General features: G+C 44.0%; 1 protein-coding gene across 1 annotated transcript in view; it reads left to right on the top strand.

Moving 5' to 3' along the window:
* The window catches only part of LOC115205773 (netrin receptor UNC5A), a 231,584-nt gene that overhangs the window by 43,457 nt on the left and 169,781 nt on the right, over window positions 1-18,346 (top strand). Inside the window, exon 3 of the mRNA XM_029772088.1 lies at window positions 18,103-18,291. Coding sequence (XP_029627948.1) covers window positions 18,103-18,291 — 189 coding nt within the window. The remainder of the gene's footprint in view (window positions 1-18,102; window positions 18,292-18,346) is intronic.

The raw sequence follows: 18,346 nt of genomic DNA, 5'->3' as shown, positions 1-18,346 counted from the left end.
GGTAAATGGTCCTAGAGCCAACACAGAGACAGTCTTAGTGGTAAATTATCCTAGAGTCAACACAGAGACAGTCTTAGTTAAAGTGGTAAATGATCCTAGAGCCAACACAGAGACAGCCTTAGTTAAAGTGGTAAATGATCCTAGAGCCAACACAGAGACAGTCTTAGTTAAAGTGGTAAATGATCCTAGAGCCAACACAGAGACAGCCTTAGTTAAAGTGGTAAATGGTCCTAGAGCCAACACAGAGACAGTCTTAGTGGTAAATGATCCTAGAGTCAACACAGAGACAGTCTTGGTTAAAGTGGTAAATGATCTTAGAGCCAACACAGACACAGCCTTAGTTAAAGTTACAAATGGTCCTAGAGCCAACACAGAGACAGCCTTAGTTAAAGTGGTAAATTATCTTAGAGCCAACACAGAGACAGTCTTAGTTAAAGTGGTAAATGATCCTAGAGCCAACACAGAGACAGCCTTAGTTAAAGTGGTAAATGATCCTAGAGCCAACACAGAGACAGTCTTAGTTAAAGTGGTAAATGATCCTAGAGCCAACACAGAGACAGCCTTAGTTAAAGTGGTAAATGGTCCTAGAGCCAACACAGAGACAGTCTTAGTGGTAAATGATCCTAGAGTCAACACAGAGACAGTCTTGGTTAAAGTGGTAAATGATCTTAGAGCCAACACAGACACAGCCTTAGTTAATGTTACAAAAGGTTCCTAGAGCCAACACAGAGACAGCCTTAGTTAAAGTGGTAAATGATCTTAGAGCCAACACAGAGACAGTCTTAGTTAAAGTGGTAAATGATCCTAGAGCCAACACAGAGACAGTCTTAGTTAAAGTGGTAAATGATCCTAGAGCCAACACAGAGACAGTCTTAGTTAAAGTGGTAAATGGTCCTAGAGCCAACACAGAGACAGTCTTAGTTAAAGTGGTAAATGATCCTAGAGCCAACACAGAGACAGTCTTAGTTAAAGTGGTAAATGGTCCTAGAGCCAACACAGAGACAGTCTTAGTGGTAAATTATCCTAGAGTCAACACAGAGACAGTCTTAGTTAAAGTGGTAAATGATCCTAGAGCCAACACAGAGACAGCCTTAGTTAAAGTGGTAAATGGTCCTAGAGCCAACACAGAGACAGTCTTAGTTAAAGTGGTAAATGATCCTAGAGCCAACACAGAGACAGTGTTGCATCACTGCCGTACCAGGCAGTGATGCAACTAGTCAGGATGCTCTCGATGTTGCAGCTGTAGAACCTTTTGATGATCTGAGGACCCATGCCAAATCTTTTTAGTTTCCTGAGGGGGAATAGGCTTTATCGTGCCCTCTTCACGACTGTGTTGGTGTGATTGGACCATTCTAGTTTGTTGGTGATGTGGACAACAAGGAACTTAAAGCTCTCAACCTGCTCCACTACAGCCTCGTCAATGAGAATGTTGGCGTGCTCGGTCCTCCCTTTTCTGTAGTCCACAATCATCTCCTTAGTCTTGGTTACGTCGAGGGATAGGTTGATATTCTGGCACCTACCGGCCAGGTCTCTGACCTCCTCCCTATTGGCTGTCTCGTCATTGTCGGTGATCAGGCCTACCACTGTTGTGTCATCTGCAAACTTAATGATGGTGTTGGAGTCGTGCCTGGCCATGCAGTTGTGGGTGAACAGGGAGTACAGGAGGGGACTGAGCACGCACCCCTGAGGGGCTCCAGTGTTGAGGATCAGCGTGGCAGATGTGTTGCTACCTACCCTCACCACCTGGGGGCGGCCCGTCAGGAAGTCCAGGATCCAGTTGCAGAGGGAGGTGTTTAGTCCCAGGGTCCTTAGCTTAGTGATGAGCTTTGAGGACACTATTGTGTTGAATGCTGAGCTGTAGTCAATGAATAGCATTCTCACATAGGTGTTCCTTTTGTCTAGGTGGGAAAGGACAGTGTGGAGTGCAATAGAGATTGCATCATCTGTGGATCTGTTTGGTCGGTATGCAAATTGGAGTGGGTCTAGGGTTTCTGGGATAATGGTGTTGATGTGAGCCATGACCAGCCTTTCAAAGCACGTGAATGCTACGCGTCTGTAGTCATTTAGGCAGGTTGCCTTTGTGTTCTTGGGCACAAGAAACATTTTGGTATTACAGACTCAGTCAGGGACAGGTTGAAAATGTCAGTGAAGACACCTGCCAGTTGGTCAGCGCATGCCCGGATCACACGTCCTGGTAATCTGTCTGGCCCCGCAGCCTTGTGAATATTGACCTGTTTAAAGGTCTTACTCACATTGGCTACGGAGAGCGTGATCACACAATCGTCCGGAACAGCTGATGCTCTCATGCATGCCTCAGTGTTGCTTGCCTCGAAGTGAGCATAGAAGTGATTTAGCTCATCTGGTAGGCTCGTGTCACTGGGCAGCTCGCGGCTGTGCTTCCCTTTGTAGTCTATAATAGTTTGCAAGCCCTGCGACATAAGACGAGCATCGGAGCCGGTGTAGTACGATTCAATCTTAGTCTGTTCGAGTTCTACATTATATTAGGACTTATTAAACCGGTCGAGAGTTTTTTGTCACCCTTGGTGAACATAACTCAAGAGAAAATACATGTCACATGTGGCGGTCCACAAGATTTTGGGTACGGTACTTTTCAGTTTATATATGTTACCCCTTTGCAGCGTTATCAGAAAGCACAGTATTGATTTTCACTACTACACAGACGATACGCAACTTTACATTTCTGGATTTTAGCTCCACGGATAAATTAGACTGTTAGTGATTTAAATGCTTGAATGGCTCACAACTTCCTCCAGGAAAATCAAGACCGAGGTACTTATTGTTGGAGCCAAAGCACAGAGCGAGAACCTGGCTGCACATTTTAATTAATTAATGAGCAATAAAAATAAAACACCATGTAAAAAAAACCTAGGTGTTATTTTAGAATCAATTTCAAAATCACACATTAGGAATGTGACCAAATAGATTTTAATTACCTGAGGAACATTGCCAAGGTGCAGCCATTTCTTTCTCAGGCCAAATACAGAGAGAGTCCATGCTTTTATTACAAGCAGGCTTGACTACTGTAATGCTCTCCTGTCTGGTCCACCCAAGAAAGCCATTGATCAACTGTAAAACATACAGAATGCTGAAGCACGGGTACTGAGCAAGACCAGATGGAGAGCACACGTTACACTGGTTTTAAGGTCTCTGCACCGGCTGCCTGAGAAGTTTATAACTAATGTTAACATTATTATATTGGGCCTCCCGAGTGGCGCAGCGGTCTAAGGCACTACAGTGCTTGAGGCGTCACTACAGATCTGGGTTCAATACCAAGCTGTGTCGCAGCCGGCCGTGACCGGGAGACCCATGAGGCAATGCACAATAAGCCCAGCATTGTCCGGGTTAGGGGAATGTTTAGCCGTCCGGGATGTCCTTGTCCCATTGCGCTCTAGCGACTCCTGTGGTGGGCCGTGTGCATGCACAGTGACACTGTCGCCAGTTGTACGGTGTTTCCTCCGACACATTGATGCGGCTGGCTTCCAGATTAAGTGAGCCGTGTGTTAAGAAGCAGTGTGGCTGCATTTGTTAACCAATTGTTTTGTGAGATCAGTGAGGATGGTCAGGTCTGCAATTAAGATATTAAACCAGATTTATTTTTACTTTACATCAAGAAGATGAAGCTGAGATTAAAGTAGAGATTGTCTCAAACACGTACTCAGACTGCAATGAAGCCCTTCTCCTGAGTCCGTACGGGAGTTGCAGTGATGGGACAAGACTGTAACTAACAAATTGACTATCACGAAATTGGGGAGAAAAAATAAATATTCTATTGGTTTTTAAATCGATCCACGATTGTGCACCCCAATACATGTCAGACATGCTTTTAAGTGATGTACCCAGTAGGTCCCTCAGGTCCTCTGGCACTGGCCTTTTAACTATCCCAAAGCCTAGGACCCAAGAGGCATGGAGAGGCATCCTTTAGTTATTATGCCTCCAGCCTGCCAGAGAACCTGATGGGGACCAAGAGGCATGGAGAGACAGCCTTTAGTTACTATGCCCCCAGCCTGCCAGAGAACCTGAGGGGGACCAAGAGGCATGGAGAGACAGCCTTTAGTTACTATGCCCCCAGCCTCTGGAATAGCCTGTCAGAGAACCTGAGAGGGACCAAGAGGCATGGAGAGACAGCCTTTAGTTACTATTTCCCCAGCCTCTGGAATAGCCTGCCAGAGAACCTGAGAGGGACCAAGAGGCATGGAGAGACAGCCTTTAGTTACTATGACCCCAGCCTCTGGAATAGCCTGCCAGAGAACCTGAGAGGGACCAAGAGGCATAGAGAGACATCCTTTAGTTACTATGCCCCCAGCCTCTGGAATAGAGAACCTGAGGGGGACTGAAACTGAGGACATATTTAAAAGAGATCTTAAAACACATGTTTTTAGCTTTGCTTTTCGTCAACGTGCATTTTAGTCATTCATTTGATGCTGGCCTTGTGGTAAATATTTCAGCTTTTATAATCATAGTTGACTTTACCACACAGTGCTGGTCACTGAAGAATCATTCACCCAATATGTTCCCAGCAGATGTGTCCGTAGACAATAGCTGGGTAAAGCACAGTTTATTATAGTATAGTTTAGTAATAAGCAGAAAACCATCCTATTGGCCAGTCAGCACGTCTCCACACACTCAGAAAACCATCCTATTGGCCAGTCAGCACTTCTCCACACACTCAGAAAACCATCCTATTGGCCAGTCAGCACGTCTCCACACACTCAGAAAAACATCCTATTGGCCAATCAGCACGTCTCCACACACTCAGAAAACCATCCTATTGGTCAGTCAGCACGTCTCCACACACTCATAAAACCATCCTATTGGCCAGTCAGCACGTCTCCACACACTCCGAAAACCATCCCATTGGCCAGTCAGCACGTCTCCACACACTCAGAAAACCATCCAACTGGTAGAGAAACCTCGTCTGAAACACAAGGCAAGCATTTTTTCACTCTGTAGTTTAATTAAACGAGACGGTGGTAGGCTTATCCTGGACAGACGACTGACTATTGAGTACAGAGTACACAGTACCTCTACACAGCCCTGGATATCCCCTCACAACAGACCACATAACACTCCACTAATCTCACTCATTAACTACTGAATGTCAGGAGGTCAGGTGAGGTCATCCTGGCTCCGTTTGGTATTATATTGAGAGAGAGAGAGAGAGAGAGAGAGAGAGGGAGAGAGACAGAGACAGAGAGAGACAGAGAGAGGAGAGAGAGACAGAGACAGAGACAGAGAGAGAGAGAGAGACTGTGAGGGTGGGAAGTGAGAGGAACGAGGGAAAAGGATGAATGCAGAATAATCTAACAGCAGCAGGAGACTCAAATCCATCCACTATCACTTTCAAAAACCCACCAGACAAAGCTACCCAGAGATATATTCTTGCATGCGTCTCTCTCTTTCTCTCTCTCTCTCTCTCTCTCTCTCTCTCTCTCTCTCTCCTCTCTCATCTCTCACTCTCTCTCTCATCTCTTTCTCTCTCTTTCTCTGTATCTCTCTTCCCCTCTCTCTCTATAGTGGACCTCTTTAGTGGAATAATCAACAGTCTGGCATGATAAAATGGCTACCAGGAGGCTGAGGTTACAAAGAGGATGGTGACAGAATAACAAGTATTTTATTTGCAGCCGCTGAATTTTTGGGGGGTTTATAGTTAATTTGTGAAAAACTACTTGTGCATTAGATATAATAACACAGAAAACCCCTTTGAGTTATCTGTTATCTGTTATCTGATATTTGTTATCTGTTATCTGAAATGTGTTATCTGATATTTGTTATCTGATATCTGATACATTTGTAGTGGAAGTTTACGTACACCTTAGCCAAATACATTTAAACTCAGTTTTTCACAATTCCTGACATTTAATCCTAGTAAGAATTCCCTGTCTTAGGTCAGTTAGGATCACCACTTTATTTTAAAAATGTGAAATGTCAGAATAATAGTAGAGAGAATGATCTTTTCAGCTTTTATTTCTTTCATCACATTCCCAGTGGGTCAGAAGTTTACATACACTCAATTAGTATTTGGTAGCATCGCCTTTAAATTGTTTAACTTGGGTCAAACGTTTTGGGTAGCCCTCCACAAGCTTCCCACAATAAGTTGGGTGAATTTTGGCCCATTCCTCCTGACAGAGCTGGTGTAACTGAGTCAGGTTTGTAGGCCTCCTTGCTCGCACACGCTTTTTCAGTTCTGCCCACACATTTTCTATAGGATTGAGGTCAGGGCTTTGTGAAGGCCACTCCAATACCTTGACTTTGTTGTCCTTAAGCCATTTATCCACAACTTTGGAAGTATGCTTGGGGTCATTGTCCATTTGGAAGACCTATTTGCGACCAAGTTTTAACTTCCTGACTGATGTTTTCAGATGTTGCTTCAATATATCCACCTAATTTTCCTTTCTCATGATGCCATCTATTTTGTGAAGTGCACCAGTCCCTTCTGCAGCAAAGCACCCCCACAACATGATGCTGCCAGCCCCGTGCGTCACGGTTGGGATGGTGTTCTTTGGCTTGCAAACCTCCCCCTTTTTCCTCCAAATATAACGATGGTCATTATGGCCAAATAGTTATATTTTTGTTTCATCAGACCAGAGGACATTTCTCCAAAAAGTACGATCTTTGTCCCCATGTGCAGTTGCAAACCGTAGTCTGGCTTCTTCCTTGCTGAGCGGCCTTTCAGGTTATGTCGATATAGGCCTCGTTTTACTGTGAATTTCAATACTTTAGTACCTGTTTCCTCCAGCATCTTCACAAGGTCCATTTGCTGTTGTTCTGGGATTGATTTTTTGCACCAAAGTACATTCATCTCTAGGAGACAGAACAAGTCTCCATCCTGAGCGGTATGCCGGCTGCGTGATCACATGGTGTTTATACTTGCGTACTATTGTTTGTACAGATGAATGGTAAGATTCAAAAGGCACTCGCACATCTGAGCAGTCTTGTTGCAGGTGCATGGCAACAATTAAAGCAATTAAAACAGGATGAAGGAAACCGCACACTGCTCTTGATAGTATCACTGGTATTTAATAAGCTTACGTATTGGCCCAACGGCCTTCGTCAGAGCTTTTGTGAATTTTCGAAAACAGCACCTCTATGTAGACCTAGCCCCACCCACATCCGTTCCACATATGGAAAGGAGTTGGAGGCTAAGGAAAAATAAAAAAGTGCTACCAAACATAACAATATGCATTTCACAAATATTACAAGTGTATAGACAAGACGCACCAAACACGTCCATAAAATCACAACGAGGACATAGCAAGTTTTCATTAATCATTGGGTACATCATACGAAAAAAATAAAGTAATCTTAAATAGGAACATATTTTAAATTCACAACATAACATACATAGGCATTTCATCATTAAGTCCTTTAGGAAATAATGTCTGGAGGGTGAAAATCCAAAAACATTCTCTTTTGCTCAGAGTATTGTTAATATCACCTCCCCTGTCTGATATCTTGACTTTCTCTATGCCACAAAATCTAAAGGTAGAAATGTCATGCTTTAGGTTTCCTAAAGGACTTAATGATGAAATGCCTATGTATGTTATGTTGTGAATTTAAAATATGTTCCTATTTAAGATTACTTTGTTTTTTTCGTATGATGTACCCAATGATTAATGAAAACTTGCTATGTCCTCGTTGTGATTTTATGGACGTGTTTGGTGCGTCTTGTCTATACACTTGTAATATTTGTGAAATGCTTATTGTTATGTTTGGTAGCACTTTTTTATTTTTCCTTAGCCTCCAACTCCTTTCCATATGTGGAACGGATGTGGGTGGGGCTAGGTCTACATAGAGGTGCTGTTTTCGAAAATTCACAAAAGCTCTGACGAAGGCCGTTGGGCCGATACATAAGCTTATTAAATACCAGTGATACTATCAAGAGCAGTGTGCGGTTTCCTTCATCCTGTTTTAATTACAGATGAATGGTACCTTCAGGTGTTTGGAAATTTCTCCCAAGTATGAACCAGACTTGTGGAGGTGTACAAAAAAAAATCTGAGATCTTGGCTAATTTATTATTATTTGTACAGATGAACGGGGTACCTTCAGGCTTGTGGAGGTCTACTGATTTCTTGGCTGATTTCGTTTGATTTTCCCATGAGTAAAGACTGAGTTTGAAGGTAGGCCTTGAAATACATCCACAGGTACACCTCCATTTGAGTGAAATGATGTCAATTAGCCTATCAGAAGCTTCTAAAGCCATGCCATCATTTTCTGGAATTTTCCAAGCTGTTTAAAGGCACAGTCAACGTAGTGTATGTAAACTTCTGACCCACTGGAATTGTGATACAGTGAATTGTAAGTGAAATATTCTGTCTGTAAACAATTGTTGGAAAAATGACTTGTGTCATGCACAAAGTAGATGTCCTAACCGACTTGTCAAAACAAGACATTTTGTTGTTTGTTAACAAGACATTTGTGGAATGGTTGAAAAACGAGTTTTAATGACTCCAACCTAAGTGTATGTAAACTTCTGACTTCAACTGTATTTGTTATCTGTCTTGTTTTCATGATTCAGACAATTTGAAAGATAAGTGGTTAAAACATCATCATTTTGATTGTGGATGAGAAGAATGATATAGACCAGTTGTATTTAACTCTACTTAGTCCAGAGCCTGCTGGTTTTCTGTTCTACCTGATAATGAATTGGTGTCCCAGGTCTAAATGCAGTGGAACTGCTTGGAGGTCCAGAGTTGAGTTTGAAGGATATAGAAAATACAGTCCCAACAAGCTAACAAACATCTTGAGGGACCTGGCTGACAATACAGAACAGCCTCTCTGTGAAAAACTGTTGTGTTTACACTAAGTGTACAAAACATTAGGAACACTTTCCTAATATTGAGTTGCATCCCCTTTTGCTCTCATAACAATCTCAATTTATCGGGGCACGGACTCTACAAGGTGTCAAAAGTGTTCCACAGCGACGCTGGCCCATGTTGACCACAATGCTTCCCACAGTTGTGTCAAATTGGCAGGATGTATTTTGGGTGGTGGACCATTCTTGATACACACAGGAAACTGTTGAGCGTGAAAAACCCAGCAGCGTTGCAGTTCTTGCAGTTCACACTCAAACCGGTGCGCCTGGCACCTACTACCATACCATGTTCAAAAGGCACTTAACTCTTTTGTCTTGCCCATTCACCCTCTGAATGGTACACATACACAATCCATGTCTCAATTGTCTCAAGCCTTAAAAAATCCTTCTTTAACCAGTCTCCTCCCCTTCATCTACACTGATTGAAGTGGATTTAACAAGGGACATCAATAAGGGATCATAGCTTTCACCTGGATTCACCTGGTCAGTCTATGTCACGGAAAGAGCAGGTGTTCTTAATGTTTTGTCCACTCAGTGAATAGATCATTTAGGACCTGTGTTTCAGGCTATATTTCATTGAGGCCTAAACGGTACCCTATTCCCTATACACTGAGTGGACAAAACATTAAGAACACACTACATAATTTATGCACTATAATACACTACTTTTGACAAGGACCATAGCACTATGTAGGGATTAGAAAATAGGGTTGTTTTATTTTACCAGGTAAGTTGACTGAGAACACATTCTCATTTACAGCAATGACCTGGGGAATATTTTCAGGGAATATTGGTCTTGTATGGCTCAGTTGGTAGAGCATGGTGTTTGCAACGCCAGGGTTGTGTGTTCGATTCCCACGGGGGACCAGTATGAAAAAATGTATGTATGTATGAAATGTATGCATTCACTACTGTAAGTTGCTCTGGATAAGAGTGAAAAAAATAAAGGGAACACTTAAACAACACAATGTAACTCCAAGTCAATCACACTTCTGTGAAATCAAACTGTCCACTTAGGAAGCAACACTGATTGACAATAAATTTCACATGCTGTTGTGCAAATGGAATAGACAACAGGTGGAAATTATAGGCAATTAGCAAGACACCCCCAATAAAGGAGTGGTTCTGCAGGTGGTGACCACTTCTCAGTTCCAATGCTTCCTGGCTGATGTTTTGGTCACTTTTGAATGCTGGCGGTGCTTTCACTCTAGTGGTAGCATGAGACGGAGTCTACAACCCACACAAGTGGCTCAGGTAGTGCAGCTCATCCAGGATGGCACATCAATGCGAGCTGTGGCAAGAAGGTTTGCTGTGTCTGTCAGCGTAGTGTCCAGAGCATGGAGGCGCTACCAGGAGACAGGCTAGTACATCAGGAGACGTGGAGGAGGCTGTAGGAGGGCAACAACCCAGCAGCAGGACCACTACCTCCGCCTTTGTGCAAGGAGGAGCAGGAGGAGCACTGCCAGAGCCCTGCAAAATGACCTCCAGCAGGCCACAAATGTGCATGTGTCTGCTCAAACGGTCAGAAACAGACTCCATGAGGGTGATATGAGGGCCCGACGTCCACAGGTGGGGGTTGTGCTTACAGCCCAACACCGTGCAGGATGTTTGGCATTTGCCAGAGAACACCAAGATTGGCAAATTCGCCACTGGCGCCCTGTGCTCTTCACAGATGAAAACAGGTTCACACTGAGCACATGTGACAGACGTGACAGAGTCTGGAGACGCCGTGGAGAACGTTCTGCTGCCTGCAACATCCTCCAGCATGACCGGTTTGGCGGTGGGTCAGTCATGGTGTGGGGTGGCATTTCTTTGGGGGGCCGCACAGCCCTCCATGTGCTTGCCAGAGGTAGCCTGACTGCCATTAGGTACCGAGATGAGATCCTCAGACCCCTTGTGAGACCATATGCTGGTGCGGTTGGCCCTGGGTTCCTCCTAATGCAAGACAATGCTAGACCTCATGTGGCTGGAGTGTGTCAGCAGTTCCTGCAAGAGGAAGGCATTGATGCTATGGACTGGCCCGCCCGTTCCCCAGACCTGAATCCAATTGAGCACATCTGGGACATCATGTCTCGCTCCATCCACCAACGCCACGTTGCACCACAGACTGTCCAGGAGTTGGTGGATGCTTTAGTCCAGGTCTGGGAGGAGATCCCTCAGGAGACCATCCGCCACCTCATCAGGAGCATGCCCAGGCATTGTAGGGAGGTCATACAGGCACGTGGAGGCCACACACACTACTGAGCCTCATTTTGACTTGTTTTAAGGACATTACATCAAAGTTGGATCAGCCTGTAGTGTGGTTTTCCACTTTAAGTTTGAGTGTGACTCCAAATCCAGACCTCCATGGGTTGATAAATTGGATTTCCATTGATTATTTTTGTGTGATTTTGTTGTCAGCACATTCAACTATGTAAAGAAAAAAGTATTTAATAAGATTATTTTTTTCATTCAGATCTAGGATGTGTTGTTTAAGTGTTCCCTTTATTTTTTTGAGCAGTGTAGTTACAGGGGTGGGTTTGGGACACAGCCTATATTTCATGGAGACTACAGGAGAGAGGGATGAAATAAAATACAGGAGAGAGGAATGAAATAAAATACAGGAGAGAGGAATAAAATAAATTACAGGACAGAGGCATGAAACAAAATACAGGAGAGAGGCATAAAATACAGGAGAGAGGAATAAAATAAAATACAGGAGAGAGAAATAAAATACAGGAGAGAGGCATGAAATAAAATACAGGAGAGAGGCATGAAATAAAATACAGGAGAGAGGAATGAAATACAATACAGGAGAGAGGAATGAAATAAAATACAGGAGAGAGAAATAAAATACAGGAGAGAGGCATGAAATACAGGAGAGAGGAATAAAATAAAATACAGTAGAGAGAAATAAAATACAGGAGAGAGGCAGGAATTAAAATACAGGAGAGAGGGATGAAATAAAATACAGGAGAGAGGAATGAAATAAAATACAGGAGAGAGGAATGAAATAAAATACAGGAGAGAGGAATTAATATATTCTATTGTGTAGAATGTAATTTTCACATTCAGTGTGAGGGTTATATTAACCATATTTCTCTGACTAACCTGTACCCCGACTGTATATGCCCTCGTTATTATTATTATTTATTTTATTGTGTTACTTTTTATAATTTTTTACTTTAGTTTATTTGGTAAATATTTTCTTAACTCTTTTTTGAAATGCATTGTTGGATAAGGGCTTGTAAGTAAGCATTTAGCTTCCCTGTGGCTCAGTTGGTAGAGCATGGTGTTTGCAACGCCAGCATGGTGTGCGCAACGCCAGGGTTGTGGGTTCAATTCCCACAGGGGGCCAGTTAAAAAAAAAATGCATGAAATGTATGTATTCACTACTGTAAGTCGCTCTGGATAAGAGTGTCTGCTAAATGACTAAAATGTAAATGTAAAAAATTTCACGGTAAGGTCTACACTTGTTTTATTCAGCACATGTGACAAATAAAGTTTGATTTGATTTAAGAACTGCAGGGTTTTAGTAGCCATTTTTCCCTGACCGTAATATTTCGGGATTTTGGCAATGAAGCTGTTTATCTATTTCCCCAGAGTCAGACGAACTGATGGATCCAAGTTTGTATGCAGAATGAAGGAAGTAGGAGGTAATTTTGCTAGCCAATGCTAACTAGCATTAGCGCAATAACTGGAAGTATATGGTATCTACTAGCATGATAGCAGTTACCATAGACTTCCAGTCATTGCGCTAATACCCGTGAGCAACATTCTTCAAAATGCACGCAGAAACGTATTTTTTTTTCTCCACGAGTTCATCTGATTCTACGGAAGTATATAAAAGGGCTTGACTGTCAGAATCCTAAAGTATCCCTTTAAGAACGGCAGGGTTTTAATAGCCATATTTTCCTGACCTTAAGAACTGAAGCCCTATTGATCTTGTGGGGGGGGGGGACGATTGGCTGGCCATGGGATGATTGATGCCTTAGGGAGTGGAGGCTCAGGAACAGGCATTTATTTCATTTATTAACGTGGAAGAGGGATAGGGAGGGAGAGGACAAGTAGTAAACAGCATAGGAAGCGAGAGAGAGGGAGAGACAGAGAGAGAGACAGGACAAGTAGTAAACAGCATAGGAAGCGAGAGAGAGGGAGAGAGAGGGAGAGACAGAGAGAGAGAGAGGGGTAGTCAACAGTATAGGGAAAGAGAGAGAGAGAGAGAGAGGTAGTAAACATTATAGGGAAAGAGAGAGACAGAGAGAGAGAGAGAGAGAGAGAGGGAGAGGACAGGTAGTAAACAGTATAGGGTGAAAGAGAGAGAGAGAGAGAGAGACAGAGAGACAGAGAGAGAGAGAGAGAGAGTAGTAAACAGTATAGAGAGAGAGAGAAGGTAGTAAACAGTATAGAGAGAGAGGGAGAGAGAGAGAGAAGGTAGTAAACAGTATAGAGAGAGAGGGAGAGAGAGATAGAGAGAGAGAAGGTAGTAAACAGTATAGAGAGAGAGAGAGAAAGAGAGAAGGTAGTAAACAGTATAGAGAGAGAGGGAGAGATGGGTAAACTTTTTCAGAAGGACATATACAGGTATTACCCTCCACAACATAACTTTCACTCCAAATCGTAAACCTACAACCTGATTTTTTACTAAATTACCTAGAAGGATTCCTACTACCAAAGATTCTTATTCCCAAGGACTATACAGCAAATGCTCTGGCAAACCAACGACCAGCAAAATAAGCACAACAGAAACCGGCAAATACCCATTCAACCTGGGACTGAGTGAGTAATGTTTAGTCTGAAGCTACTTTTAAAAGCCAAGAAGGAAAAGACATTACAATGATCTATTTTACTTTATAAAGACTGAATGCTAAGTTAAGACTACCAAACCTGCTAGGACAGAACAGATTCCTCTACAACTGAGGGGTGAAGTGAAGTGAAGCCCAACAATAGCAGGATAGTGTCACAGCCTCCCCCACCCAAATGCACAGGCCTTTGAGGCCCTCTGCTCCATGGCTTCCCACTGTCCAGAGGCCTTTGAGGGCCCCTGCTCCATGGCTTCCCATTGTCCAGAGGCCTTTGAGGGCCCCTGCTCCATGGCTTCCCATTGTCCAGAGGCCTTTGAGGGCCCCTGCTCCATGGCTTCCCATTGTCCAGAGGCCATTGATGCCCCCTGCTCCATGGCTTCCCACTGTCCAGAGGCCTTTGAGGGCCCCTGCTCCATGGCTTCCCAATGTCCAGAGGCCTTTAAGGCCCCCTGCTCCACAGCTTCCCCCTGTGCAGAGGTCATCACAATACAGTAACCCTTGGATGTTAAAAATGAGAAAACACGGAAAGAGTACAAACATAATCTCCTTGTGGACAATCCAGAGACACTTTTTGCTGACTGCTATGGCATGGCTATATTAACACGGTAACCCTCTGTTAGCGATGGTTGGAAACTCAGGATACTAGACAACGAGGACTGTGAGTCAGCCAATGTCAACCTGTACAAGTCTGGAACAGTATTGGTACAGGGCAACCCCAAACAGTTTCAGCTGAACTTCCACAGAATCAAAGAGGGAGTGCAGCAAGAGAATCTCTCTCTTGATGAAGACTCTCTGAACCAGAGCAAGTCAGGTTAGACTGTCTCCTTAAACAACTCCACAGACAATTAACCCATGGATGGATAAATTCACCCAGCTGGAGGTAAGGCAGGTGGAGCTGGAACAGCAGGTGAACACACTCCAGTCAGCCCAGGTCTAGGAATAGCTGAAGAATTGTAACATTTACCTGGAGCTAATGCTGCAGATACTGGGTGGTTTGAAAAGTCATAGTCAATCGATCAATAATATAATAATTATTTTAGCAAAAATGTTTATCATGTAAAGGCCGTTATTAAGTCTCAACCTCAACAGTGAAAAGGTTACTCCGGGATGCTGGCCTTCTAGGCAGAGTTGCAATGAAAAGCCAAATCTCAGACTGGCCAATAAAAGGAAAAGGTTAAGATGGGCAAAAGAACACAGACACTGGACAGAGGAACTCTGTCTAGAAGGCCAGCATCCCAGAGTCGCCTCTTCACTGTTGACGTTGAGACTGGTGTTTTGCGGGTACTATTTAATGAAGCTGCCAGTTGAGGACTTGTAACTAGACACTCTAATGTACTTATGTACTTAGGCCTCCCACTCCTCTTTCTATTTTGGTTAGAGAAAGTTTACGCTGTTCTGTGAAGGGAGTAGTACACAGCGTTGTACGAGATGTTCCGTTTTTTGGCAATTTCTCACATGGAATAGCCTTCATTTCTCAGAACAAGAATAGACTGACGAGTTTCAGAAGAAAGTCCTTTGTTTCTGGCCATTTTGAGCCTGTAATCGAACCTATAAATGCCGATGCTCCAGATACTCAACTGTCTAAAGAAGGCCAGTTTTATTGCTTCTTTAATCAGGACAACAGTTTTCAGCTGTGCTAACAGAATTGCAAAAGGGTTTTCTAATGATCAATTAGCCTTTTAAAATGATAAACTTGGATTAGCTAACACAACGTGCTTTTGGAACAAAGGAGTGATGGTTGCTGATAATGGGCCTCTGTACACCTATGTAGATATTCCATTCAAAATCAGCCGTTTCCAGCTACAATGGTCATTTACAACATTAACAATGTCTACACTGTATTTCTGATCAATTTGATGCTATTTTAATGGACAAAAAAGGTGCTTTTCTTTCAAAAAATGTCTAAGTGACCCTAAACTTTTGAACGGTAGTGTACATGCATATTGTTAAAACACTGTTACATAGCCAATAATATACCATTTTAAATGTGTTTATTTCCCTTTTGTGTGTTATCTATTTCACTGTAAACATATGTTTAGAGAGAGAGAGAGAGAGAGAGAGAGAGAGAAAGAGACGGAGGGAGAAAAAAGAGAGGGAGAGAGAGAGAGAGGGAGAGAGAGAGAGAGAGAGAGAGAGAGAGAGAGAGAAAGAGACAGAGGGAGAGAGAGAGAGAGAGAGAGAGAGAGGGGGGGGGAGAGGGATCGACAGAGAAAAGTAAAATGTCCTTGGCATATTTTCTCTCAGTTTCTTTGGATTGTTCTTGTTGTCTTTATTCTAACTAATTAATTTGTTTTACAATCATAGATGAATTGTCCCACCCATTACAAGCTGTCAGGTTGGTGAGTTTCCAAGGGAATGAACGCACACACACTCACTCACACACACACACACACACTACACACACACACACTCATACACACACACTCACACACACACATACACACACACATACACACACACACACACACACACACACACACACACACACACACACACACACACACACACACACACACTACACTCACCCACCCACTCACACACACACACACACACACACACACACACACACACACACACACACACACACAAACACAAACTGGGGAGTGTAATGAATGCATCACATTGAGTTACAGTATTTGTGGAGGCAGAAATGTGGTTCAGACAGAATGAGAACTGACCATGATGAGACAGGACTCTCTTCAAAAGGGGAGACACTCTAGACCCAAACTGTTACAGATCTATATCCATCCTGCCCTGCCTATCTAAAGTCTTTGAAAGCCAAGTTAACAAACAGATCACCGACCATTTCGAATCCCACCGTACCTTCTCCGCTATGCAATCTGGTTTCCGAGCTGGTCATGGGTGCACCTCAGCCACGCTCAAGGTCCTAAACGATATCATAACCGCCATCAATAAAACAGAGTACTGTGCAGCCGTGTTCATCGACCTGGCCAAGGCTTTCGACTCTGTCAATCACCGCATTCTTATTGGCAGACTCAATAGCCTTGGTTTCTCAAATGACTGCTTCGCCTGGTTCACCAACTACTTCTCAGATAGAGTTCAGTGTGTCAAATCAGTCGTTCTGCCCCTGAACAAGGCAGTTAACCCACTGTGCCTAGGCCGTCATTGTAAATAAGAATTTGTTCTTAACTGACTTGCCTAGTTAAATAAAGGTGAACACACAGAGAGACACACACACACACACACACACACACACACACACACATCACTATTAATAGGGTCCACCTCCACCACCCAAACCCACCCGGCTCATGAGACAGCTGTAGTGAGCTGATTATAGCAGCTGATTATAACACACACTTACACACATGCAGGGACCCACACACACACACACAAACACACACATACAAACACACACATACGCACATGCAAGGATGCAAACACGCACATACAAGCACAATCTCTGTCTACACATACACACACTGTTGGTGGGGGCTTAGCCACAGAGTCAAGAGGAAAAACTGGAGAGTTTTATAACTAAATCATTATTTTATCCCCTCCACTCCTCTCCTCTCTGTGTGTGTGTGTGTGTGTGTGTGTGTGTGTGTGTGTGTGTGTGTGTGTGTGTGTGTGTGTGTGTGTGTGTGTGTGTCTGAAGAGAGTGTGTGTGTGTCTCTGCATCCACACCAATTGCGTTATGGTAATGTTTAGAGCTGCTGAGGAATCTGCTGTGTTCTGCTCCTTCACAATATGTTAACTGGTTGGAGGATCAGATGGGAACAGAGTTCTAACTGGTTGGGGATCAGATGTGAACAGAGTTCTAACTGGTTGGAGGATCAGATGGGAACAGAGTTCTAACTGGTTGGGGATCAGATGTGAACAGAGTTCTAACTGGTTGGAGGATCAGATGTGAACAGAGTTCTAACTGGTTGAGAATCAGATGGGAACAGAGTTCTAACTGGTTGGGGATCAGATGTGAACAGAGTTCTAACTGGTTGGGGATCAGATGTGAACAGAGTTCTAACTGGTTGGAGGATCAGATGTGAACAGAGTTCTAACTGGTTGAGGATCAGATGGGAACAGAGTTCTAACTGGTTGGAGGATCAGATGGGAACAGAGTTCTAACTGGTTGAGGATCAGATGGGAACAGACTTCTGACTGGTTGTACATTTATGAATTACCAGGGTAAATTATAATAATTACTTTTTGTATCTCTCCTCCTCCCTCTCTCTCTCTCTCTCTCTCTCTCTCTCTCTCTCTCTCTCTCTCTCTCTCCCCCTCCCTCTCTCTCTCCCCCTCCCTCTCTCTCTCCCCCTCCCTCTCTCCCTCTCCCCCTCCCTCTCTCCCTCTCTCTCTCCCCCCCTCCCTCTCTCCCCCTCTCTCTCTCCCCCTCCCCCCTCTCCCCCCCCCTCTCTCTCTCTTTCTCTCTCTCTCCCTCTCCCTCTCCCTCTCTCTCTCTCCCTCTCCCTCTCTCTCTCTCCCTCTCCCTCTCTCTCTCTCTCTCTCTCTCTCGCTCTCTCTAGCTGCCGATGGAGTTGAGGATGTAGCCCTGTATGTGGGTATTGTAGCCGTAGCTCTCTGTCTGACCCTCATACTCATCGTGGTGGTCCTGGTCTACCGCCGTAAGAAGCAGGGTCTGGACGCTGACGTAGCGGACTCGTCCATCCTGACCACAGGCTTCCAGCCTATGGGCATCAAGCCTAGCAAGCCAGGTGTGTGGATCCCTCGGCACCGGGCCCCCCACCCACCCGGCCCCCGCTCCGGCCC

This window comes from Salmo trutta, chromosome 13, assembly GCF_901001165.1.
Source record: "Salmo trutta chromosome 13, fSalTru1.1, whole genome shotgun sequence".
NCBI classification, from domain to species: domain Eukaryota; kingdom Metazoa; phylum Chordata; class Actinopteri; order Salmoniformes; family Salmonidae; genus Salmo; species Salmo trutta.
This window is presented reverse-complemented; position numbering and strand designations above follow the sequence as displayed.